This window comes from Enoplosus armatus, chromosome 13, assembly GCF_043641665.1.
Source record: "Enoplosus armatus isolate fEnoArm2 chromosome 13, fEnoArm2.hap1, whole genome shotgun sequence".
Taxonomy (NCBI): domain Eukaryota; kingdom Metazoa; phylum Chordata; class Actinopteri; order Centrarchiformes; family Enoplosidae; genus Enoplosus; species Enoplosus armatus.
In genome coordinates, this window is record NC_092192.1 from 16,736,499 (window position 1) to 16,762,836 (window position 26,338).

The 26,338-nt window shown below is 39.7% G+C and overlaps 2 protein-coding genes across 2 annotated transcripts; both read left to right on the forward strand.

Moving 5' to 3' along the window:
- Positions 1-735: 735 nt before the first annotated feature.
- On the forward strand, positions 736-8,173 carry glra4b (glycine receptor, alpha 4b). The gene is made up of 10 exons (XM_070916883.1): positions 736-794; positions 1,423-1,550; positions 2,331-2,398; positions 3,725-3,948; positions 5,067-5,149; positions 5,239-5,376; positions 5,481-5,695; positions 6,913-7,071; positions 7,674-7,769; positions 7,901-8,173. Exons 1-10 carry the CDS (start codon positions 736-738, stop codon positions 8,171-8,173), a joined length of 1,443 nt encoding a protein of 480 aa, XP_070772984.1.
- Positions 8,174-11,776: 3,603 nt separating this feature from the next.
- Positions 11,777-18,817, forward strand: nufip2 (nuclear FMR1 interacting protein 2). Its single transcript, XM_070917895.1, has 4 exons — positions 11,777-11,942; positions 13,818-15,509; positions 16,531-16,563; positions 17,755-18,817. The coding sequence occupies exons 1-4, from the start codon at positions 11,777-11,779 to the stop codon at positions 17,805-17,807; spliced, it is 1,944 nt and encodes a 647-aa protein (XP_070773996.1). The 3' UTR covers positions 17,808-18,817.
- Positions 18,818-26,338: the final 7,521 nt, after the last annotated feature.

Below are 26,338 nucleotides of genomic sequence, written 5' to 3' on the forward strand. Positions count from 1 at the left end.
TCTCTCTTAAAGAACTGTAGACACATTTACACTGCAGTTGTCAACCATTTATCACCACAATATGAAAAACAAAGTACAACACAATACAAACAACTTTATTAATTGAACTACGGGCAATTTGTTTGAATCTTTATTTATTGCATTGGGAGAGAGCTGTTGAAATCTTCTTTCAAGTTTGTGGATTTGGGTGAATAATCACTTAGTGCTGTGTGATTCATCAGCCATGTGTGATCAATGATAAAACATGACACCTTATTAAAAAATATTTTTTGTCTTTGAATAACATGGTTTTTATTTTAATAAATTGTATCTGTTTTAATTTTCAGCAAAAAACATTATTGTAAATGTAACGCAGTTGAACCCCAAATATTTCCGCTAATCTGACGCTGTCATGCAGAGTAATGTTGGCCACTCTGCTTTGAAAAAGGTCCTGTCTCTTTAAATATTCTTGCAGTTATTCCTTGAACATGCATGTTGCCATAAAATAGAGATAAAGCTTGAAGTCATCCACACAAACACGGGCGAGGGGGAAAAAACCCTTCCCTAGGATTTTGAATTATACAGCAGTAGCTTCCTGTATTTTACACCTGCAGAGAGGGAGGGATGCTCAGCTGAGTCCAGAAGACAGAGCCTGGCTGGAAGAGCAACAACAAGTTCCCTGCATCTCTGCTTTTTTTTTTTTCTTTTTCAGCTTCTTCCCTCTATTGGTCTTACATCTGTTTCTACTAACTAAGAATGCTGTTGCACATTTTGTGTATGGTGTGGGCTTCATCTGTCATTTTTCTGCAAGGCAGGTAAGAGACAATTTTATTATATCAAGCTTCCTGAACTTATTTATAGGAGAAAAATGCACATTTCTGTGTGGTTAGCCATTGCAATGTGTATTTAGTGCATTTAAAATGATTTGACAGTGACTGTGTAACTATTGATCATAAGAGGCATGTCAACATTACTGTTGTGAGAAGAATCATGCATGAAATAGTCTGTAATCTATAATTAAAAGACAGCAGTTCCATTAAGGGAAGATGTTCATTAATGAAAGCTGCAGGATTACACTGAACAGACAAGAAATAGGAGAAGAAGAAGCTTGAAATTGATTTCATGTGATAGGAAGTGTGACGAAGGAATTCCACAGATAATGTGACTATTTGAGCTGCGTCTTCGTATAAAGAGGTTTAAAAACATTTTAAGGCATCTGATCTGAATACTGCTCAGTAAACAGTATGGGACATCTTTACAACATGCATGTGACGCCAACCAGTAAAACACTCATTCAGCTAAAATTATGATTGTACATCTCTAGTATTAATTGGATTAAACTTTTCCTGAGGGAAAATTGGAGGCATTGAATATTAAATTGAGAAAAAATATTTATATAAAGATATCAGTACATGCAGAGTTTGTTGTCCCGTCACCTGGCAGGTCTGTGCTCTGTAAGGAGACGAAGCTCCCCAGCAGGGCAACCAAGCCCCCCTCTCCATCTGACTTTCTGGACAAGCTGATGGGACGCACATCTGGCTATGACGCTCGCATCAGACCAAACTTCAAAGGTAACATACTGTGGCCCCCCTCTGTCAGGACAGGTGTGGGACAGTGCGCTGCTCAATTGGCCCAACAATCTGGGCAGTGAAGCAGCACAAATCACTCACAGATGGGTCAGAAGTGAGAGATGCTGCAGGGCCTGAAGTTTTCACGCAGGAGCCCTATTTTTTTTTGTCATGTGTTGTCACTGTTTTCATGCTGACCCACAGCCTGAGGTTATGATATTTTTACACAGGCTTCTCTTTCAGAGTTTTGTCAGAAATGTGCAGTTACCCTCGTGTGTTACCCCACAGGCCTGGTTCAGTCCAGTCTTGATCTCTCGCTGTGAGTGAAGCCAGCAGATTCTCTCTGACATACTTCCCCCCCAGTCTCTGGGGTCGCATTTCATATATATTTCATACTTGCTCCACATCCTTGTCAGTGTACACCGGGTAAATCCCAGCTGATTATCTATAAATACACTAATGTAACTAAAGGAGAATCAATAAATTATTGCCTCTCAGGAAATGAGTCGCTGAAATATTTAGAGTTTCAGTGGTCGACAGATGGACTACACTAATGGGAGCGTACTGGAAATGACAACACAATTTCATGCTGGTTATCTCGGATGAGTCTATTTATCGGTGCACAGTGTGGCACATTATGGAGGGAACAAGCAGATGTTATTCTGCGGGAACGCTCTGCTTTTTACCGGCTTCAGTACTACATGCGGGGGCTTCTCAGAAAACATCATCAGTGGTATTTAACATGTGTGACTATGATGTGTGATGACAATCTGCTTCTGTCAGGTCCTCCCGTCAATGTCACCTGTAACATCTTCATCAACAGCTTCGGATCCATCACCGAAACAACTATGGTGAGAATTTTCTTTATAACCCTCAGCGGTCGCACTTTACTTGGATGGTCTAATGGTGACACAAACATGGTGTATCATCTGGACGATAACTTTTGTTGACTATTTGCCTTCACTGTGTCCTTAAGGTGTCACTGTCATCAAGTGCATGAGTGGTCTTCCACTATCTCTTGTTTTGGAGAAAGTAGACCTGCTGTTCTTTCTCACAACTGCTGCTTGTGCCACTAGTAAACTGTGTGGGATAGCAGTAATGTGAGGTTTTAAACAGTATCCTGTAAGACTTCCTCATGATATGCTGATTATATTTTGTAACAAAATAATCAACAATAATCTGAATCTGAGAAGTAATTAAAGCTGTCAAAGAAATGTAGTGGAGACTCAATCAACTAGTGTACTGATAATCTGTGTTCTCTTGAGTTCATGAGGTTAATTATATCTTAATGTATTGTAATCTAAATATTTAGTCACCTAATTTGTTTCTTAGCTAACCCTTAGTAACAAAACAAAGAGTGTAGACCAGTGAGTCATGTATCAGAACTGACTGATTTTATTCAGAGATGTTAATTGTGCTTAAAAAGGCCTCAGCTGCTTTAACTCACTGCCAGTGACGGGATTTCAGCCTATGTTAGTTGGACAGCCGAGCTGCTCATTTATCAGATGCATCAGACTCTCATTTGAAGCGTTTCTGGCTCTTCTCCCTCTGTTCAGAGAGGCCATTTGGAGCAAGTTTCATGATGCCTAAACATACTGTCATTAGATTATGACTAATTAATGACTGTAAACATCATCTTGTAAGCTCATTACATAATGTCAGCTATGATTTTCTCATATCTCTCTCTCTATGAAATAAGGGACTATGCTTTATTTATGAAGCCCATGCAGAGTGTTTTTTTTATTTATTCAAGTTTAGAGTTAGACTCATGCATTTTCTAAAATACCTCTAGGGAGGGCCATCAAATTTTAAATGATGATATTGTAAGTGGAGTTTTCTGTGGTTCGGGTTATGAGCACTCAAGTCTGTTTGTCAGCGTTTATGCTTCTGCTTTTTCTTTCTGTTTTTTTTTTTTTTTTTTGCATGTTTGCGTGGGCACAGTGCTCCTCACCTGCTGAGAGATGCGGCAGGTTCACTTGCTTCCTGATTGTGACTTATTCCTGTTCACTTAATATTGGTCCTCTCTCAAGGTTGATTAAAATAACACCATAATTTCATAGATGCATAGACAAATGCAAAATGTCACTATGGTTCTGCTATGCCATGAATTCCACAATGGCCACTTGTTTCAGTCATTTACATCTAGTTTAATTTCTATTCATGACTTAATTCCACAGGACTACCGGCTCAATGTATTTCTGCGACAGCAGTGGAATGACCCTCGGCTGGCATATAAGGAGTATCCAGATGACTCTCTGGACCTGGACCCCTCAATGTTGGACTCCATTTGGAAACCTGACCTGTTCTTTGCAAACGAAAAGGGAGCAAATTTTCATGAGGTTACAACAGACAACAAACTGCTTCGGATATTCCAGAATGGAAATGTCCTCTACAGCATCAGGTGATTTTTTATTGTGAATCGGGCTGAGTAATGCACCAGGATGTACTTCTATCAGACATTACAAACCCAGTGCCATGGTTTGTCAAGTTGCTTGTTGAATATGAACTTCCACGTTTCAGTCTAAACCTCTAAATATATGTTCCAACAACACGTTTGTTTCACTCCAGTTCAGTTCAATTGTCATTGTGTTGTCCAGCACCCACTGTGAATAAGTTCATGTTAAACAATAACTGCAGGCTAAAACAGAATCAGGTCAGTAACGTGGCACTAAAGCAGTGGTGAATTGTAGCGTAATGGTAAGGAGTTATAATTAGAATATAAGAAATGGGAAGCAATGTTTAAAGCTCTATTAGCAATTATGTTAAACATGAACTAAATGATCTTCTCTGCTCACTGGACTTTGAAAGTAACCCTTAACCTTAGGGGATCAGAATGAAATGACTGGCAAGATTACCACTTGGCAAGTTTCATTTGTTTTTTCCCCCCCACAAAATAACAGGGTGATGAAGTTAGAATAACCACTGTGGTTAACAGTGAACCCGGATCACTCACTGTGATATTTCTCATTTATGTGGGCAACCGGGTTGGCGTGAGATGCATCAGTTTGTCCTTGCTGGAATAATGAGGAGAAGCGTACTTAGAATGAGCAGTGAAAGACATCATGACTCAACAAAAAGAGCAGTGGCAGCAATAGAAACTCAATTCATTAGACATCAGTAAAATCCACCTCTATCTCTGTGTCTTGTGGGGGGGGGGGGGCACTCTACTATTTTTACTGACTGGTGCTGTGTTCTCAGCCCACGTTACGTCAAGCCCTCGATAAAAGGCTGACATGTTGTCAGTCAGCACCTGTCAGTGCTTTGTGCTGCTTGTGTGGGCCGCAGCAGAGTAGACAGATGGAAAGGAGGACAGGTGTCAGAGAGGTTGGCGCTGTTTGATGTGACCCTTAATATAGGGTGAGTGTGCAAAAAGGCTTTGAGTGACACATAAGCAGGACATGGCTGGTGCTGTGGGTTTAGTGCTGTGGGCTAGCTGGATATCCAGTGTGAGGGTTTTCACCTTTTCATTTTACACACCATTCCCAGGACCATTACAGTGCTGCTGTCTCTGTTTCCCAGGCTGACACTTACCCTGTCCTGTCCCATGGATCTGAAGAACTTCCCCATGGACAGCCAGACGTGTACAATGCAGCTTGAAAGCTGTGAGTTAATCTTTCAAGGCATGCTTGAAAACATTACACGTAGATTATTGTATTGTATACATCATACCTTCTCTCTGTCTCTCCTCTAGTTGGCTACACCATGAACGATCTTATTTTTGAATGGCTGGATGTGGGAGCGGTGCAGGTGGCTGATGATCTGACGCTCCCTCAGTTTGTCCTGAAAGAGGAGAAAGGCCTCGGCTACTGCACCAAGAACTACAACACAGGTTCATGACACAAGACGGCCTGCCAAGCAGCATCCTCGATAGATACTGTCAATCAACTTCTAATAAGACTGTCAGTTTGTACCTGTATCTCCTCCTGTGGTTAGGTAAGTTCACCTGCATCGAGGTCAAATTCTACCTGGAGCGTCAGATGGGCTACTACCTGATCCAGATGTACATACCGAGCCTGCTCACTGTCATCCTGTCCTGGGTGTCGTTCTGGATCAACATGGACGCGGCTCCCGCCAGAGTGGGACTGGGGATCACCACAGTGCTCACCATGACGACGCAGAGCTCTGGCTCCAGGGCCTCCCTGCCAAAGGTCAGTCACTTTGGTTTGTGACACATTACATTAGAAAATGCAAGTTATTCAAGGTTTATTATTTACTTAATAATTTTGAAATGTTTGAGTTGAGGAGAAACCTTCGATATTTGAAGCTGGCATGGGACAAACAGAAGTGCTGTATCATTGTCATTTGTTTATTGTTATTGGAAGCAGAGATGGTAATAATGTCAAGAAAGCAAAAGCAAAAATAAAAGCCTATAAAATCAGAGAAATTAAACTCATAGTGTAGGTTCAGACAGGAGTTTGCAGCACCCAGGTGTGTAACTATTTGTTCCAGGCAATTAATGAGCCCTTTGAGCCCTGATTGGTCTTTTAATACCCTGGACATTGAAATAGACATGACTGCGTAAATGCTTAAAAAATGTGGTCGTGGAAGTAGTACACAGAGTTTGACTTTTTACTTTAATAAGAGTAGTAATAACGCAGTGTAAAATTATGAGATTATGCTCAGAAATGTACTTCAAAAATAAAAGTAACAATTGTACAGAGTGGCCCCCTGGCTTTCGTACAGTACTTGAATAAATGTATTCATAAATCTTTTAATATCAGTGGTGGAAGGGCAAGTAAGTACATTTACTCAAGTACTGTACTTAAGTAGATTTTCAAGGCACCTGTTCTTCACTTGAGTATTTCTATTTTGTGCTACTTTACACTTCTACTCCATATATTGAAAAGGCAGCCTATATGCCTTTACAATATAGCCTCTAGTTATTTTTCAGATTTTACATAAAAAACATTCAACACGTTTATAAAATATGACACATCGTAATAGATTCAACTACCCAAAAGTATATAAAACAGTTACAATTAGCTTCACCTCGACCAATTACAATATTAACTACTGCTTACATGTTAATGCATCAATAATAAAGTAACACTGGGGGACCATTCTGCATAGTGAATATTTTACTTTTGATACTTAAAGTACATGTTTTTGCTAATATTTTTGTACTTTTGAGTAGAATTTTGAATCCAAGACTTGTACTTGTAATGTAGTATTTTTATATTGTAGTTTTGCTTCGTTTATATACTCCACCACTGTTTAATATCAATGAAGATACACAAAGTAATCTAACATGTGACAGAGTTTGTAACTCTTTACAAACATCTGTCTTTCATGTCACTGCCTGGCATGACATGAACGCTAATGTTCCTTGAGTGATTTCACTGATTTGATTCTCACGGCTTCACAGGTGTCCTATGTGAAAGCCATAGACATCTGGATGGCAGTGTGTCTTCTCTTCGTGTTTGCTGCACTACTGGAATACGCAGCCGTTAATTTTGTTTCACGCCAGCACAAGGAGTTCTTCAGACTGAGGAAGAAGCTGAAAGAGCAACAGCGGCAGAGAGCTGTGAGTGCGACCCACCCCCTCAGCCCCCGGGGCGGCTGTCACCTGCTATTCCCTGCGCCCAGCTATGCACGAGCTACACAACTCAGCTGCATGTTGCACTCCAGCCGGGAAATGCAGGGAAGCGATGACCTGTAATTAATTCAAGCCATCACCTTATCCCAGTGTTGGCTGAATGTTCTCAACATATTGTTGCCTCACTTTGGATCGCATGAGAGGAAGAAAAATAGGGGAGACAAAATAGGCCAAACCACCTTTGAATTTAAAAACATTTCTTAAAGGAAGCAGCGTGACAGCAGCTGCAGGATTCATTAATACCTTGTAATATTTAGAACACAATACACAACACATCTGCTTGTGTACTTCATTTGTTGGGATTATGCAGTGCCACTGAAATTTGCTCTGAATACATCTTCAAGCTGCCTCATTTCACATTAATGTCAGACTTGTATTCACTTTGTAAGAAATAGATGATGATGGCTTGTTAATGTTTGAAACACACATGCAGCACAGCAGAGTGTGTGTTGCAAACTGTTCGATCGATGCAGTCTGTTTGATGATTATGTTTTGTGTATAATGTATGTGCGGCTTTTCTGCCCCATCAGCAGGCAAGTGGTGACAGTAAGGTGAAAGGAAACAACATGTCAGGCAACAATGCTCCTCATGGGAACGTGGTCCAGCAGTGCAGCGTCTGTGCCAGGGTATGTACTGCGGCCTTGTTCAGTTTAACAGCAGCCAATCAGAGGCTCACAAACAAAAAGAGACATCAGTTAAGCTGTGAGATCCTCAGTGAGAGCAGATGGTTATTCTGTGCTGTGTCTTTTTCTTCCAGGAGGAGGAGCTGGCACAGCAGGGATTACTCTTCCAGAGTTTTGGACTTTCACTGTCAACAGGAAGTGCACCGGAAATGGATGCAACGCCAGTGTTTGCTGATTTACCTCCTGGTTTAGGCTTCTATGACATACGCAGGCGCTTTGTGGATAGAGCAAAAAGGATCGATACCATCTCCCGAGCTCTTTTCCCCATGAGTTTCCTTATGTTTAATGTCCTCTACTGGCTTACCTACAAAGTTCTACGACATGAAGACCTTCTAGCCACACTGTGACGACACGACGACTGAGGACCATAAAGACATTGGATACCTATAATTCTGTTCTTCACTGAAACATTTACTGGCTGAGAGTCCTCAGCTGAGCCATGCAAGATGCATTGTGACAGCATGTCCAGTGCCACTGGGAAATTTCAACAACATGGAAAAGTCTATCGGTTTCTTTACATTTTTAATACTTCCAAAGATGCTTTATGCATTACATGTCAGTGCACGGTCTGTGTGTACAGTCGGCATCTTAAGTTTCAACTCACACTTGTTTGGAAAGATTTCTGTATGTGCAGTTACTGTAGCTTCACGTGTGTTTGGACTGCAGCACGTCCTTACCAGGCAACATTTTTTATAGTGCACTAATTCTACTGGTGTCATGGTCAAGAGTGTCCGGAGCTACAGGTTTCATATCACTGCAAGCAGGTATTACACTTTGAAACAGTCGCATCTCTGCTGTGTGTCTCACGTAAACAGTGTTTTACAGGGGAAATACATTCATCAAAATATTTAGTTTCTGTGTAGGCTGCAGAAATCTAGGATTGACTGCTATTTTTTTTTATGACATGACTATTTTATCTATCATAATATTTATCATTTCAATCACATTTTGAAAACCTCCAATTGGAAGCACATCTGTAATAAAGACAGGAATCTGTTTCTGAAATGTGTTTCAAATTTAAATGAAGGTATTTAATGCCTAAAGAAGCGAAGGATACGTTGTCCAGAGACTTTTAGATGTCACTGTATATTGATAAAACGGCATGGCACACTAATTATTATTATTATTATTTCTCACCTCGACCACCTCAGTCATCAGTTCACGTCTTCAGTTTCAAACCTGCATACACTTGGCCAGAGATTTATATTATCAATATTAAATCCTTCAACAAGAATAACAACATGTTAATGTACATTAAAAGCAGAAATATGGCATTATTAGATGCTAAGAAGCTCTGGAGAGAGGTGTATAATTCCAATTCGTTTCCATTCACATTAAAATGAATAGAAATAATCATATTAAATATATCATGTCAACAAAAAGGTTTCATTCAGTTTGTTGGTGACTGACTTACTTGATAATGGGAATGGCTCATTAGGCTGCATGAGAACAGTTATCAAAACATATTGATTAACTTGTACCAAGTTCTCCTGAGGTCTGCACACTGAGAATAAACTGTCTCTGTATTTTTTTAAAGAAGCAAATACAACCCCGAAACTCTTTGTTGGTCAATATAAAATAAAGAAAAATCTTTCTTATGTATAATGACAGCTTTTAAAAGATGTGTTCATTTTGATGATACGTAATATGAGAACCTTTGTTTTTCCTCTGCAGATGTAACAGCATACCAGCAACTAAACCAAAGGATTACACTACATTATCATGACATTTACATTTTCAAACTATGACTTCCTCTAAGGCCAGAAGCATCTAACCAGCACTGAACTCGTTTTCACTAGATTTGTCTTCGCTCTAATACTTTCCTTAGTCAAGGTTATTCTCAGTCCTCACTTTAAATGTGCAAATGCGCAAAATGCCACAGCAATAACTGTCTCTTGACTTGTTCCCATGACTTGCTCAGTACCTCACGCTGTATGGGTTTTTAACATACTGCTAGATTTGCATTTCTGTGTGCACATGCCTGGAGACTAGGTCTAGCTCTAGAAACGTAGTCTCATTTTAAAAATAAATCTTGTCATAAAATGAAGCTGCCATATTAATATTTCATTTAAAAGGTAGCTGTCACATGCAAATACAGTAGGAGCAGCACGGCTGCATACATCAGCACTATGAGTCTGTGTGACTAGCAGTAAAGGAACGATGAGAGGATCCTTTTAATTATGAAGGACTGTAAGATTTCTGTAGTTGTTGAAGAGAATACATACATCATTACAAAGAATTTGTCTCACATAATATGCATCGTTTGTCTTAATTGTTTGTTCTGTTGTCTTCATCAATCTATGAATCTTTGAATCTATCATGGACTAACCAGAATTTAGCCCATACCAGAGGCAGGGACAGAAACTCAAGAAACAACTGTTACATTTATACACAACACCTTTGTTTTTGTCGCAAAATGAATTGCTCGACTGTCACTTCATCTCTTGTATAGTGCAGTTTATACAAAATCTGACACTTTGTATTTCTAGCCACAAGAGGGTGCTGTTGGCTCTTTTATGTCCCATGTGAGCATTGCTGCACTATGCCACATTTGCCCACACCAGCCAGATAATACACAGAGCAGTCTCAGAGACTTTCCTTTTTACTCGATGTGGGGTGAGGATCTCTTGCTGTTTGAGATTTACTTTTAAATGTTACATTTTTATTTGGTATTAATATTTCTTGTGTGTGATATTAACTGACAAATGATTAGGTACTTGCACAAGATTTACATATGTAATGTCTACTATAATAATTGCTCTTATTTTTCCACATTTTTGAGTGAGGTTTTGAATTGCTACAGGATCTGCCAATTGTCAGCCTAAACTATGGCTATCACTTGGTGTGAGTTAGCTGTTCTAATCCAGCCCAGAAACCTTTTAGTATGCATTTACTGTTTTCGACTTGTCAAATAGGCTAGATCCACATATTAAATGAGAGGGGATTACACTCTCTTAGTAGTGTGTCAGGACAAAAAATGGTAGACTGGTCCTGATAGACATCTTAATTGAGGGGCAGTTAGAGAGTATTTTTTAAAAATATGTTTAAAGAATTTATGGAGGGCAGACACTGAGAAAATACAAAGCAATATAACCATTCCATGCAAGATATTTGATACCATAATGACTTACTCTGTCCACTGCTCCATCCAAACCTACAGAGGATAAGTGCTAATATTTTGGTGATATGTGTCTCCAAGTTTTCTTTTATGTAGGCAGATAGAGGGGGATTAGTTAGTAGTGGAATAGAAGCCTTGCTATTTGTGTGGTATGTGATGGGATATAAAATTGAGCAAGCAAGATACATAGCATTTAAAATATATCACACAAGTTAATGTATGCAAAAAAAAATTAACCTAACCCTATTCCTGGTGTGTATTCGTGGCTCATCTGTGCACATGCATTCTGATTATAGCATTCATTTTTGCACCTTTTGGCAGAAATGTAGAAAACAGCAACAGGGACATTCTATTTTTTCATTCGAGGTCTGGTCAAATTGTTACAAATGAATTTGCTACAAGTTGGTTTTCCATTTTGGGAGAAGGGCTGGTCTCCCCGGGACCCTCCACCAAAGTGTCCACCGGCTGGAGACGTGGCAGCGCCTCCGGTCATATGATTTAAGTTCACAAACGAACCCCACCCCGTTATTCCAGCCCTGAAAAGATTTGTTTTAACATCACTTGCCCGTTATTTTAGTTTTAAGTGACACTTTAAACATCTGCCAAAATCGGAAAAGTCCTGCAAAATACTCCCTGCATAACTCAGCCCAAATACTTGACATGGAATTTAGTGGCGGTGACCACCCCAAACAGTGCCATTTTTAGACGTTTACTGCTGACGTTTACAGAGGCTTCAAATAGCTTCCGTTTTACTCTGGTAGTGATTGGACCGTTCTGTACTTACCCAGTGAGCTAACATATTGGTTGAACAAGTCCGACATTCTACACTTCAATGGAGGAACAGCCCAAAGATCGGGCACAAGAAAGGCAATACCACCACCACGGAGAGGACAGAAACTCTATTCAACATACAACTTGTCTAAAACATGATCAGAGCCACTTCCAGCGCCAGCATCAGGAAACGCAGACGAAGAAAACAGGTTGGGCCATCCGGAAAAGTGAGCTAACGCTTGCTAGCCTTAGTCAGCTAATGTCAACGAGCCGACTAGCATTTGCTAACTAATGTTAACTCCATCGTGATTGAGGGCTTAGCCTTCTAGCTAGCTGTTTATTCAAACTGTGTGTTGTTGCCCGTAATAATTTAAGAAATGTTACAGCTGGTGTGTAGCTGCTTATACCGATAGTTGACTACTGTCGGAGCAGAGTCCAACCATCAAGTTAGCTAGCTAGTTGGCTAGCTGACGTTGCGTGACAGTTGTCGCTGGTGGTGGTTTGACATATCGGGGATTGACCTTGTGCGCCGGTTTCACCACCCATTTTTCTTTTGCAAATGCAACTAAATCATTTCAGAAAACCCCAATGGGTCACCATGTGTTCTGTGCCTATTCATTGTTACGTGTGCATGGCGATTCGTCTTCAACAGCAGCCAATGCGTTATCTTATTCATTTCGGCATGCTTGTGTCCAGTTTAGGAAAACGAGCCGGCTCCACTGGAATGTTCTCAGCTGCCATTTCCTGTCGGCCATGTTAGAATATCTATGCGAGCTAATGCTATAGTTACCTGGCTAGTAAAGAAAAATTGCACAGCCACGATATTTTGCCGTACTGGCATGTTGTTATCGTCATTTGCCTACATGGGTCACTGGTGCTAGGCGGCTATATAATGGCGCAACCAGCTATTGCTGCCAGGGCCTCGCTGGCTAGTTGACATTAGCCAACGCTAGCCACCTCTGACAGGCCTGTTGCATGTTGTCCAGTCAACGTGAAGCCACGCAGCAACTCGATTATGACCACTTGATAAAGATACGGTTTGCCGCAGCTGTACAGACACTGTAACCATCGACCTTACTTTTTTTTGCTTGCATCTGCTTGCAAATAAGCGAGAACCTGCCTCCTTTTAATAGAAGAAGCGACGCTACATGCAGAAGCCTGTGTGTGCTGTGCCCACAGACATGAGAGGCAGCACCATTGAATGGGAAGCCCCTCGTTGACACAGCAGTTCCTATGCCACTGTGCAATGCATAGACCTATTTGTGGTTCACTGCCAGTCCAAATGTATTTCATGAATGCTGCTGTGTGCACTCCTTTTACACCTTGCAACAACTGGTCTTTGATATCAGATCAGATATTCTCTAGAATCAGAATCAGAAACTGGTTCACCAGCTAACAGTCCACTCTGCAGCTGATAGTTGTGAAATATAATATGTGCATAACTTGTTAAATACAATGTGCATGCTGCTCATCTTGGAATATGTTAGGAGATACATATTCAGGCAACATTATAAACAAACCAGCAAAGGCACAAATATTTTCTTCTCTTGTCAGATACTTACCCTGTCTGTCTCACTGCTTGGGATAAAAGTTGCTGGACAACAGTGCTTTCTCAACAACATTGACTGCTGTGATAATTGATTGAAAAAGTTAGCTAAATGGATTGTTATCAGACTTAAGGTGGCCAGAATTTGGTTTGTGTAGAAAACACCAGTTTAAATCTGTGTGGACAGCAGGGGCATTTCTTTAATAGGAAATGTGAATGAAATATGGAATTCACACTTAAATTAATTTTGAATATGAGTTGCATAACATGTGTGATCGTATATACAGCATTTTAATCATGTTTCAGGTTTTGTGACTTCAGGGTCCTATATTGCTCATCATTGCATTACTAATACTTTATCAAGCATTTGGTATAGTACCCCAAAAGGGTTTGTATAAACTCCTTGCATACATTTTATTTTCTGTGAGTGGGAAAGGCCAAATGAATTGACACAGCGTTTTTTTGCACATTTTCTATCCAATTTTCTGCAAGATGGTGGAAAGTGACGGAGGTGTTTTATCATTTCAGTATGAACTGATTTTGTTTCCCCTTTCAGGCAATAAAAAAGTAAACATCAGTGAGGAGGAGGGGGAGAAGAATCCACATCTGTCTGATACCGTTTGTATTTTGCATCCCCCCAACAATGGTAACAGACACACAAGTAATACAAATGTGAAGCAGAAGTCAACACAAAAGCTGTACACGACTGTTCCGAAAGTGAGCAGCAAAGGACTGGACCATAAGAAGAATATGGACCTTAAAAATGACAAGGAAAAGGCCCTGGATTTGAATCATCACGAGGGCCAACCTTTGGATAAGAAAGACTCTGTGTTGCTTCAAAATGGCGTTGTAAACTGTGGCTTAATTACAAATGGCTATTCTAGCAAGGACAATGATGGCAGCGGCTCTGAAGGTGGATATACTACTCCGAAGAAGCGCAAAGCCAGATGTAACAACGCCAAGAACACTGACAATGTGATAAGAGAAAAGGAGAGAGACATGCAGCAGGGCAACACTACACAGGAGCATGGGGCTTTTAATCTTGAGACAAGTGAGAAGGGAGTGACTTCCAGACTTGACGGCTTAAGAGCCGCCCATAAAGTAGAGGCTCAGTCAGCAGCTAGACGGGCTGTTGCGACAGAGGCTTCAATGGGTGAATCTCAGAGGAAAAACTCTGATGGCAAAACAGTTGGCACCTTTGGTAAAAAGACTGAGGAAAGGCACAAAGCCAAGCATTCCTCACCTTCAAAAGAGGACTCATGGACTTTGTTCAAGCCCCCTCCAGTATTTCCTGTGGACAATAGCAGTGCTAAAATTGTTCCCAAGATCAGTTATGCAAGTAAAGTAAAAGAAAACCTCAACAAAGTAGCTCAAGGTGGAGGAGAGGCACTGCCTCCTCCTGTTAGACTGTCACAGGTCCCTATGTCTGCTATGAAAACTATCACCTCAGCTAGCTTTACTAATGGTCCTGTTTCTGGAAATGGAAACGGCTGCCCATCAGTGGGTACCTTCTTTGCTCCTGCTGCTAGTAGTATTCCATCAGCCCCATCTATCCCAAGTGGCGAGAATGTAGCATCTCCTTTGGAAAGTAACTGTAGCTCTACAACTAGTCCTGTAGATGGAGAAGCATATGAGCTTAGGAAGTGTACTCTTTTAATTTACCCTTTAAATATGCAACCTGTGCTCCCTAGCGCTCGTCACATTGACCCACCGGCTGCTCAGACAAATCAGAAAGCCTTGGGAGATATCTTCCAGAATCAGTGGGGGCTTTCCTTCATCAATGAGCCCAACTTGGGGCCAGAAGGAGGAAGTGGCCAGGTGCCTGCAGAGGACAAAACTACTGTGGTCACACCTCAAAGCGAGTGTCAGGCTGTTGCGGCCAAGGCTGCCCATCCCTGCTTTGATGTTAGCCCATCATTCTTAGAGCCGGGCACGTTGGCTCAAGACCCTGAGAAAAGGACTTGTGCCCCTTGTGTTGCTGCTAACGCTTGTTCTCCTGCTTGTGAGATGAGTGAGGAGGAGAACAAGCTGCAGCCATGTGGCCAGGAAAAGACAAAAGTTGAGCCCAAGGGTGCAGGTTCTGCTGTGTCGGCCCCCAGCAAAGACAACGGTGCTAAACCTGCACAGGGCCAGCTAACCACTTTGTTGTTTGGCTCATCTAAAGAACAGGCCCACCCTAAAGACTTTGGCAGAAGGTGTAGCTGGGGGTCCTTCGATATTAAAGCTGCTGTCACTTATCACACTAAAGGTAACTTTGACTATCTACTCTATTTATCTAATGTAACCATTTAAATTGTAATCCTTAAGGTTTAATTCCTGGTTGATTTGGGTTATTGGTGGTAACAGCGAGTGGTTTAATACCACAGCTAACCTTCAACGAGCAGCTACTCTGTCAGAAACACAACAGAAGAGCAACTGGTTTATCTGTTTACAGTGCAACCAAACAAACGTGTATTGTTTTTAGTGAAGAAGTCCATCAATGATTGTAGCTGCAATCTGATTTCATGCTGCGCAAGTAGTTTTCCACATGACAGCAGAGCACTGTGACAGGGGGTGGTCATCTCTGAGAAGTTGGTGTGCAGCGTGTCTCCTGCAGCTCTACATCTAACAGCTCTCTGTGGCTTCTCCCCCTCGTTCCATTATTGCCTTGCAAAAACTAAAAATGATCCGCGGACAAAAAATGTTGAAAATATAAAACACATTTTTGATAAACAGTTGTGGTTAGCGCTAATCTCCCTGACACATACTTTGTGTTTTCTGCTTCACAGTGAAAGCCACCTTTTGTTTCGGCAGTTAAATTCTTTTAATGTGAAGCATTAGGAAATGTTTGGTTTTTATTAGCGGTAATTTATTATACAGCTCTGATTTGACCGTAGGAGAGTGAAAAGTGAGGCTGATATTGATGAGATACAATAACGCTGGATTACATGCGTTTCCTGTGAATCCCAATTTGAATCCAGTGCGGGGAATGGCGGACTCTGCCATTAACAATGAAAATATATAATATATATATATATATATATAGAGGGGTGATTACAAAATGTAAATGCATTTAAAAATGCAATATTGTTTTATTTTATGACAGCTTTAAGGATTATAACTTTAAGCACCGTCAAGTCTCAAGAGATTTGATGTGCCCAATGTTTGAAACAATGAATTAAGAAATGATGCTTAGACTATGTCTTTTTTTTTGAGAGAGATCAGTATTGCATTTTCTGAAAATACTCTTCATGGCCAATTAATGCTGAAATGTGTTTTTCCTTCAACAGAAATGGAATCCATTTTCAACTTGCAAAAACAAGGTAAACTAAACTTGTTACTCTCATTTTTCCTTAACCTCTGTTTTTAGAAATGTTTAGGCAGTTCATTTTTCTCAATAAGAATCACATCTAGAAATGCAAGAGCATTTCATAACAGAAACTCTTTCCAACATTGATAATGGTGGGAGGCTAAGCTTGAAGTTACTTCTATTCATAAATGTGCAGAACCAAGTGCATTGGTGTTTTTTTTTTTTTTTTTTTTTATCCAAATGGGATGTAAACTTGCATGATAATTACTTTACAGAGCACCTTCTCATGAGCTCTTACATTTCAAGATGTCATAATACCTGTAGTTCAAACCTGCACTACCTATGCAGCTCTTAAAAGCACATAGTCAGTATCAAAACATGGAGGATCCAGACTAAACTGAATCTAAAGATTGACATCTATTTATGTGAATGGAGTTATACTTCCTCCAGCTACAACCTTCATATGTGTAGATACAGTGTCCCCATGACAGTCGCGTAATCGTAATGTTTATGTTTTTTATGTGCTTACAATCAAATTATTGTGCATGTACATCCATAGACGTTCACCTCATAAATACTGCCGGCCTGCTTAGAAAGGTCCTGAAGCTTGTTTTGCTAACTTCTTGCTATAAATCAAGGACACGCACAAATAAAATGTTGTTCTAGCTGGGCCGTATGGCAGCATGCGCACAAAGGCTGCATTAATGCCTCCAACAAAAGGCCACATTGTTTTATTACTAAACAGCAGAAACATAAGCAACCCAAGGTAATCACCAACAGAGACTGTTAAAATTACCGAGTGTGACATACTGCTGGTGTATGGTCCTCTGGTTCAGCAGTCTCGCCAGCTGGCAAGTGAAATACAGCAATTATTCCAAACAGTCTGTTGACATCAACACACCATGAGTTCAGTGATCTTTGAGGCTATGTTAGCTAAATATCTAGCCAGAAACTAGAATTAAATTGACCATTATTACCATGGCTGGGTAGCTCAGTTTCCATGCCAATACCAAAACGGTACTTTTGATACTTGACTTCAACAAAACCTGTTTTTCTCAAATGTTAAGTAAAGTAGCATTCCAAGATCTTGGCCTAAATAAGATACATCTACAACTAGATTTAAATTCAGTCACCAATGGCAGTGAGACTGCTATCATGTTGAATAATCTAACCCATTGCCTCCTCTCTTCCCCCTCTGCTGTAGATCCAAAAAGAGTAGTGGTTTATGATGAGACCAAGGATGGACCTGATCAGTGAGGTAGATGGTCTACAGTACTTACCTTCTTCTCTTCTGGGTGCTGCAGTTATCTACCTTGGAAATCATAAATCCTGTTGGGACAGATAAAGTGACAACTGTGAAAACATTGATAGTTTAGCATGACAGATTTTCCTTGGAATCTCGGGTGGAATAACAGACTTCTTCGGGGGCATCAGACAAACGCATGCGCACTCTGGAGGGACGTTAGAGGAGTTGATTGGTGCCTCTCCAATGGACACTTGTAACTTTTGAGCTGCGATAGTCGTTTGTCTCATGACTCTTTAGGATGATGTTCGGGAGTTCAACAAAGGAAGGTGTCATGGATTGCACCTCCCTAAGCCTTTATCCTGTTGAACTGCGGCAACCGTCAGTCTGACTATGGGATGCCTCAGTCATTTTCTTTCTTCACGCATTCAAATGAGTTCATTGTAGATATGTTAGACGTTATACATACACATCTGTGTGCAAGCTTGAATTCATCGTGGAAGAAAGGAGAACACACTTTGCAAAGAATGCCTTGAAGTTGTGGAATAAAGATCTTTTTTGGAGTCCTGTTAAACTGTAAGTTAAGTGGAAACTCGTAGGTGAGGCCCCATCCAGGAAGGGAGAACCTTGTCTTAAATCAGAGCCCAGAAATGAAATGCTTGGGTTTTTCTTTTATACTGTTTTGTCTGACCTAAACATGAGTGTTAACCCCAGAGCACAGGTACAGAAATGCCCAATTTGAAGGAAAGCCCCTTCATTTCATTGTTTTATTATACGTGTGCTTAACATTTTTTTAAATCAGGTCACCGTTAAAGGCAAAACCTTTTTTAATCTTGAAGCTCTTCATACATTTCACGCAGATTGTAGGGAGGTCAGCGCAGACTATTCTTAAATTCCGATTCGTATACCTTCAAATATGTGAATCCTGAGTTTGGGAATTAACTGAGACAAATTGTTAAGCAAGAGACGTCGCTACCAACAACAGGGTTTCCTGCGTTTTTCTGCTATTTGCTCAGGATGTCCATACAGATTATTTTGCCTGCATTTCTGTCTTTGTAAAAAACAAAACAAAAAAAAAACTGTTCAATTGTCAAAGGAACATGTGTTGCATTTCACGACTTAGATTTTTGTTGTTGTTGTTTTTTTGACTCAGCATTTGGTCTTTCCTTTACTGTCTTATGGCATTGTATTTCTTGCATGTTTACTGGTGGACATGAATGAGTCAGAGGTCACTCGTCATAGCCACACAAAGATAACAGTAACACAACAACAACAACAACTGCAATACTAATCTAGGTTCCCCGACTAGCCACTTTGTCAGACTGTGTTGAAATGTGAAGATGAGTTGTACAATTATGTTTTACTGTGGATAACATTTTACATTTGCAAACGTGTGCAATAACACCATGTGATCCGTACAATGTGCAACATGGGTTACATGGAGCTACAAAATCATCACCCAAGATGCTGGTGTGGCCTGCAGTTCATTTGTTAGTTCAAAATGTTTCAGGTGCATTTCTTTCAGTTTGTTGCACAGTGATTTTTTTTTTCCTTTTTATTTTGCAAAAAGAGCTCATCTTGAAAGATCTAATTAAGTCTAGGGAGCCCAAAATTTGCTAACTGCTTACTGGCCAGCTGTGACATCACTTCCATCACCATCGCCAAATCCAGGATTGGTTTATTCAACATAACGAAGGAACTGTCCAGGTTTCTTTTCTCTAGAAGATATGATTTGGTTAATGTGTGGATTAATAGCACTTTATGTAAACTAATTGCTTTTATCTTTTAGTCGCTAGAGAGATCTATATGTACTGATAAGAAATACTCCTTGAAAGAATGGCTCTGGGCTGTTACTTTTCAGAAAAAAAAAAATAAGTTGATGAATACAGAATTATTAAATGTAACTCAGGTAGTGTTGATAAAGCCATGACTATGTTGAATATTGTTTTTTTGCCAAATGGCCCCGTCATGTAATGCTCTCAAATTGGAAATGGAGTCCTATTATATAGAGTCTCATATGATGTTGTGACAAAACACCAAATAACTACTTGTGAGGAAAAGTGTCATGGCATGCAAGGTGCTGTCATTGATCATTTTGGGCTCTAAAAATAGAAGTTGTCCTGTTTATTTCCCCTTTAAGAAAAAAAAAAAAAGAAGAGGAAAAAAAGCACATTGCTCCATGCGCCGTTTTCTATGTGTACTAGACTGTAATCTTCTAGCTATCTTTGATGGTTGATTTTTCTCCCTCATGTGTTCATAGTGAAGCACCTCTTGATTTATTCTTGCTGAACATCACTGAGTGTTTCTGTGGGGTAGCTACAATCTGGGTATGAGCTTTCAAGTACACTTCTTTCCACTGTGTCCTGATTAGGCAGCACTGCAGCTTGCACTTGTGTGCGCAGAGGGAAAGTCAGTAACTGCAGCCAGTTGTCTTGACATTTAACTTCCACGTGTAATCTCAGTCAGCTCGCTGGTATTTTAAAATACTTCTGTTTTCTTTTGGCTTCCATTGTAAGGCGTGTGATGGATGAGTGTATCATCAGATACTGCCCTCCGCATAAGAAGAATTGTCTCGGAGCTGGTCGATGAGATGTTGACCATTAGCATTTAGGCTTTTCCCTCTTTCTGTGCTTGTGAAAAGTTACACAAAACTCACAGTTTAATTTCTTCTGTAATCCATAGACAAAGTGACGTAATCAGGTTCCCATATGGTAAATGCCAAATTGTTCAAAGCATTATCAGTGGACGGTGGTGCATCTGTAGGCTTCTAAATGTAAAACAGGGTGATCAAATTGATTAGTATGTGACGTTACTGTAGTCTTACGACCTTTTTTTTCTTTTTAAAATATTTTGTCTTGGTTTTTGTTGAGAGGATGGTCCTGTACAGGGAAATCAGAGAATCTCCCATCCTCCCACCCCGAGGCGCCTCCTTTTTCAAGCACTTAATACGAAAAGGCTATGTTGAATATGCATTTATACAGATAGAGCTATTATTTAGCATTGTAGCCTGCAAACCAAAAACAGGTTCTTGAAGCTGAGTAGATGGTTAATCAGTGATGGGGATGGGGGCGGGGGTTAAGTGACTGACTGTTGGTGTGTTGAGAAAGAAAACCCTGATCATGTGGAGTTTATATTTCCACTCCCTCAGGATGTGCAATCACCTCAAGGATGCTGATGCAGGCTTCCAGGTTGTGCGTGACGAGTTTGGCGAGTTGTTTAGTGGGCGTGTGCATCGTGAGTTCTTCCTATTATATGCAAGTTCCTCGTATATTTCAACCCCCCCCCCTCCTGTTGTTTCATGTTCAGGTGCCTGTGTGGGGAAAAAAAAAAACAACTTTTACAGCAATTTTGATTGTTTAAAATCTGCTTCCAGCATATATCCGTGCCATTTTTTGTCTTCTTTTTTTTGTAACATTTGCATCGCTGTTGTTCTCTTATCCTACTTTCTTCTTTTAAGCAACATGGACGCAGCTGAAAGCAATGAGCATTTTAATGTGTTTTTGTAGGTTTTTGAAATTCTCACGGCTTGTGTTCAGAATGCTGTCACCTAAAGCCAAAATCAGTTTGAATGGGGACGGACGACAAACCGTTGCTGGTGCATACTCATGCCGATCCTTTGTCAAGTTAATGTCTGAAGTAGCACATAATTGATTTGAGCTGATTTTTAACAAATTAATGTTTTAACATATGTTTTATTTGTTGAGTTATAACCCAATTTATCCATAGTTGCACACGTAGGATGAGACTAAAAGGAATAAATGATACAGAAAATCAAGATGTCTGATTTTTGATGAGTTTTAGATGATTTAGTTACTGATTATTAAGACTGATATAGACCTGTGTTTCCCCCAATAGCACCAGTGTTAATATATTTGAAGTTACTCTTCCAGCAGATTTTATACAAATTACTTTAATTCATTTCTTCAGATAGTTGTGATGGAGTGATGCGCATCGAAACACTGCATCCCAGAGTTCCTCTTAATATATTTATATTTGTAGTGATGTTGATCATGTTGTGAGGGGGGAGTGAGGTATTAACGTGCGGTTCAACAACTCTGAATCTGCTTTCGCCAAAGGTACACTACTCAGATATTCAGCTACTAGACGGCAAACTGATGGGGGGCGGAGGGGGTGGAGGGCGAGGGCGTTGACGGTGTCATAACCAGCTTCCTGACATCGTGCTGGTTCTGAAGGAGTTCTTAGTGAAGAGAAGTCACTACTGTAGCAGCTGAATGTCACTTTGAGTGTGTTATTATACGGTGTGAGAGGAGAAATCTTAAAAAATAAAAAAGATAAAATAAAAAAAAGACAAAACAAATACCGAAAGTGCTGCTTCTTCATCCAGTAATCAATCGTCTGTAATGGGAAATGCTGGACTTGGTGTTTGTGCTCGACTTAAAAACTGTCCCTCCTTTTAACTGTCATTGCCTCTTGTGGAAATGTTTTAATTTAGGGGGCTTTTTCTTTTTTATTCAATGACACCTGAGAGGTACAGTGTTTATGATTCCGCACATGGAGGGGTGAAGTGAACACCGACAGCATGTGTCCTCACAGGAGTCAGTCATGAAAAGAGCTGATATGTTGTGCCGAGTCATCTTTTTCGTTATGTTTCTCTGTGTCATCTCAAATGGCTGTTGTGCTTGTTGATGCATTTTTTTGGGGGTCTGCTCCTCCTTTTATCACTTTTACATCTCTTGTCCCCCCTCCAAAAAAAAAAATATATGAGGCAATAGCATTTCTTTCTCAAATGTCTTACAGGTTGACATCTAAGTTTTTAAGTGAGCAGTCTGATTATTTAAATTGTTTTGAATTTTAACAGAAGTGTCACATTACAATGTTCTTTTTTTTTTTTTTAAGCATGATAATAACCCTCAAATTCCAAACAATGTAATAGAGTCAATTAAAAAAAAAACCCTCCAGTGTTCACAATTTTAGTTTCCATTAAAATGTCAAATTTTCATGAAGAATTTGGTGTTTTGTGTGGTGTTCTGTTCAGATTTCCTGCTGTCTGATGTTGGTTGGGATTGAAAGGCTGTCACATGTGAACTGTTCACATATTGCACACTGACCACCATGACGAAGAAGTTCAAAATCTTAAAGGCCTCAAGATCATGTCAATAGATGCTGTGATTTAGCAGTGGTGGAATGTAACTAAGTACATTTATTCAAGTACTCTACCTAAGCACAATTTTGAGGTACTTGTACTTTACTTGAGTTTCCCTATTTTCTGCTACTTTATACTACTATTCTAGACTCGAGAGGGAAATGTTGTACTTTTTACTCCACTATGACTTTAGTTACTAGTATTAGGTAATCATTACTACAGTAGTAGTATTAGTATATCGAACACAACAGTATGATCACCTTTTAATTTATGATGCACTTGTTCCCTGCAGATATCTCCTCCTTATGAAGACATTTCAGTCTTTAATAGTCTTATTTTCTTAAAAAACGACATACTTGCATATTGATTCCTTTAATGTCTTCTTTTGTAATGTGGTTTCCAGAGACAAAATGTCCAATATACAAACGATACCAACAGCAAGGAGACTGATCCTCCTTGAGTCTCATGGAGGAAAATGTTTTTAGTAATTTGGGCCGTGCTGAGATTTTTTTTTTGCTTTGCTGTTTCATGATAATCTAGAATAAACAAACTGTTTTTGACAGTATATGTCAGAAAATGTTCCTGCTCTGCGATGGAAGTGTTCAGTCGCTTTGTGTTCAGAGCAAGGACAGCACTGGTGGAAGCCGTGTGGCCGTAATGAGCTCAGCTTGATCAAAAGGCCTTAGGAGAGCTGCTGTACCATCAGAGAGCAGCGGTGCTGATTGTTGTTCAAAGGCGCCCCCTTGTGGATGAAGGATTAGTGCACATTGATGAATCAAAACAAAACTAAAGAGATGCTGGTTTAATCATCTTTTGATTTCATCAACAGTCAATGTGTAACTCAACTCAGATTTAATCCACTTCCCCAAATCCTCCAAGTCTTTAAAAAGTTACACATTTGTTTGAGTTTGAAACAGTTTTTTTTTTTTATGATAAGATCTTTCTGTAGTATTTGTAAATAAACTGCAGTATGACTCAATATATTTTATTTTACCTTCAACCTTAACTTTGACCTGTAGCATGTAAATATTTTTAATACATTTGTAATATATATATATATCTAAATGGATTATAATCGGATTAGTTTAATATTTATTTTATTGCTAGACTATTTAGCACTGTCTTGTGTTAAAATTTCCTAAATAATTTAAATATCATCGCCTGCTTCCTTCACTTTAACACTAGCTTTCTAAAATGAAGGTATGTGTGTGCAGGACATGTAAAACAGCTGATTTTTAACACAGCAAAATGCACTGCTCTGAAAATCATTTGAATCACCCTGCATGAAGTGTTTTTTTGCCACCTGTGTAAATCTTGGACTTGTTTGATTGCTGGGATGACTCCGGGAGCTGTTGACACTGCAGGTGGCGTCATTTCACCACAAACACACATCTTTTTCACTCAGTCCATGAAATTGAACCGGTGTTTACCGCCAACCCCCTCAATTTTTACCTTGATTACTCTGTACTTTATGGTGGCCACATGGGGCTTGATGGCTGGTGCACCGGTGCTCAGAGAGATTGTCCGATGTGCTGGAAGGTCACTAAAAGGTTTGATCTTTGTTTCAACAATTCATCTCTGCTGAGGTGTTTGTGAACAAGACGTGGGACTTCTTCTCACTCCAGGACCGCTGTGAAGAGGATGAGCTCAGGGTGACCCTTTTGGCAAAGAAAATGAAAAGGTGACGAGCAAAGAAAAAGCTGTCATTAAAATACATTTGTATTCCACTAATATGTTGACCTGTATCTGTTGAATGTGCTGCAAGATGTGGATCAAGCTTTCATTCTTTTTGCAAGATCAGGCATCAAACATGAAAAAACATGAACACAATATATATGTGCTACCAGAAGTCAACTGTGTATCACTGGAAAAGACACTTTTTTGAATACTATGTACTATATGTAATTGATTTATTCCACTATTCAATCTATTTAGCTTTGACAGATTCATTTCAATACAAGCATCGAGCAGCTTTGTTTCCACTGTCAGTGAAAATGACATCCTTTCTTCTGTCTCAATTCAGCACAAATAATAAATATGTTGCTGAGAGGTCTGTAAATGACTCTCCATCTAAGACATACATCCATTACTGAGACATTTACTAATTTGACAGTAGTCATCAGTGGTGGAAGGAGTATTCACATCCTTTATTTAAGTAAAAGTACCAATACCACAATGTAAAAATAAGAATTATGTTATGTAAAGATAAAAGTGCTGTTCAAAATGAGATACAGTATTAGCAGCAATATGTAGTTTAAGTATCAAAAGTAAAAGTATGTGCAGAAAAATGACCCCTCTATGATGACAGCCTGACCCTCCAACAGTGCTATGATTTCAAGTACGGGGTCAAAACTGTCGCACTGTTGGGGGGGTCAAGCTGAGGGTCGCAGGATTTTTAGGTATCTTGTCAATTCAGATAAAAAAACGAGCAGAATCTTTTGTCAGAATTCTGAGATAATAATCTTGTTAATTTAGAAAAACAGGGCAAACCAGCGAATGTAACACTTCCGTACTGATGCAACGAGTAAGCAGCAAGGTGGAGTTTTAACTACTTTAAATACAGTTTGATAGTTTAGTCCGGTGGTTCTCAACCTAGGGGTCGGGGCTCCTCCACAGGGTCACAAGGGGGGAGGGGGTCGTAAGATCAAGTTCTACTTTTTCTTTTCTTTTTACTTTCCTCTAATATTTGCATTTCTGTGAAAATTGGATCATTTTAACTCTTCAGGCCTCAAACAGTTATTTAAATGAAACCATTTGAGAAGTTCAGAGGGGAAATCACTGCTAACAAACAAACACACACACAGCTAACAACTCACAGACAGCTGAAACTTGACAAAGGGCCCCACTAGACAGTTTTATTTTGTAAGGGGTCACAAACCAAAAAGTTAGAATGCACGTTGCATAGTATTTTACAAGCTTATCGTGCTGTTTATATAAAATCTTAATCTGAAAAGTAGTAACTATAGCTGTCAAAATAAAGTATAAAGCAGCATCAAATGGAAATACTGAAGAAGAAAACTGAAGCAACAGTAAAACAGGAAAAGCAATGTTCTATTTGCTCTGCGTGCAAGAAATGTTTAAGGTTGAAGTTAAAAAAAAGAAAAACACAACATACTAAACAACAGTAAAAATCAAATGTATACATCAAATAAAGTCTATCAATTCTTAATTTCGACCCACCGGTTGAAGGACGACACATTTGCATTCTGCTTGAATGGGGCTTTTTAAAATTGATCTGCTGTTTGTCAAATGTGACACTGAATGGCCAGTTTCTCTGAAGCCGTGTGTAATTGTGCGTCTGTTAATCAGGCCTCATATTTGTGACATTGTTCAATAATCCGCGGTCCTACTCTGTGGCTTTTGGTTTGGTTTTGTATGTCACAACTGAAGAAACGTGATATATGACATTTCTCAGTCGCGCAGGTCAAGAGCTGTTTTATA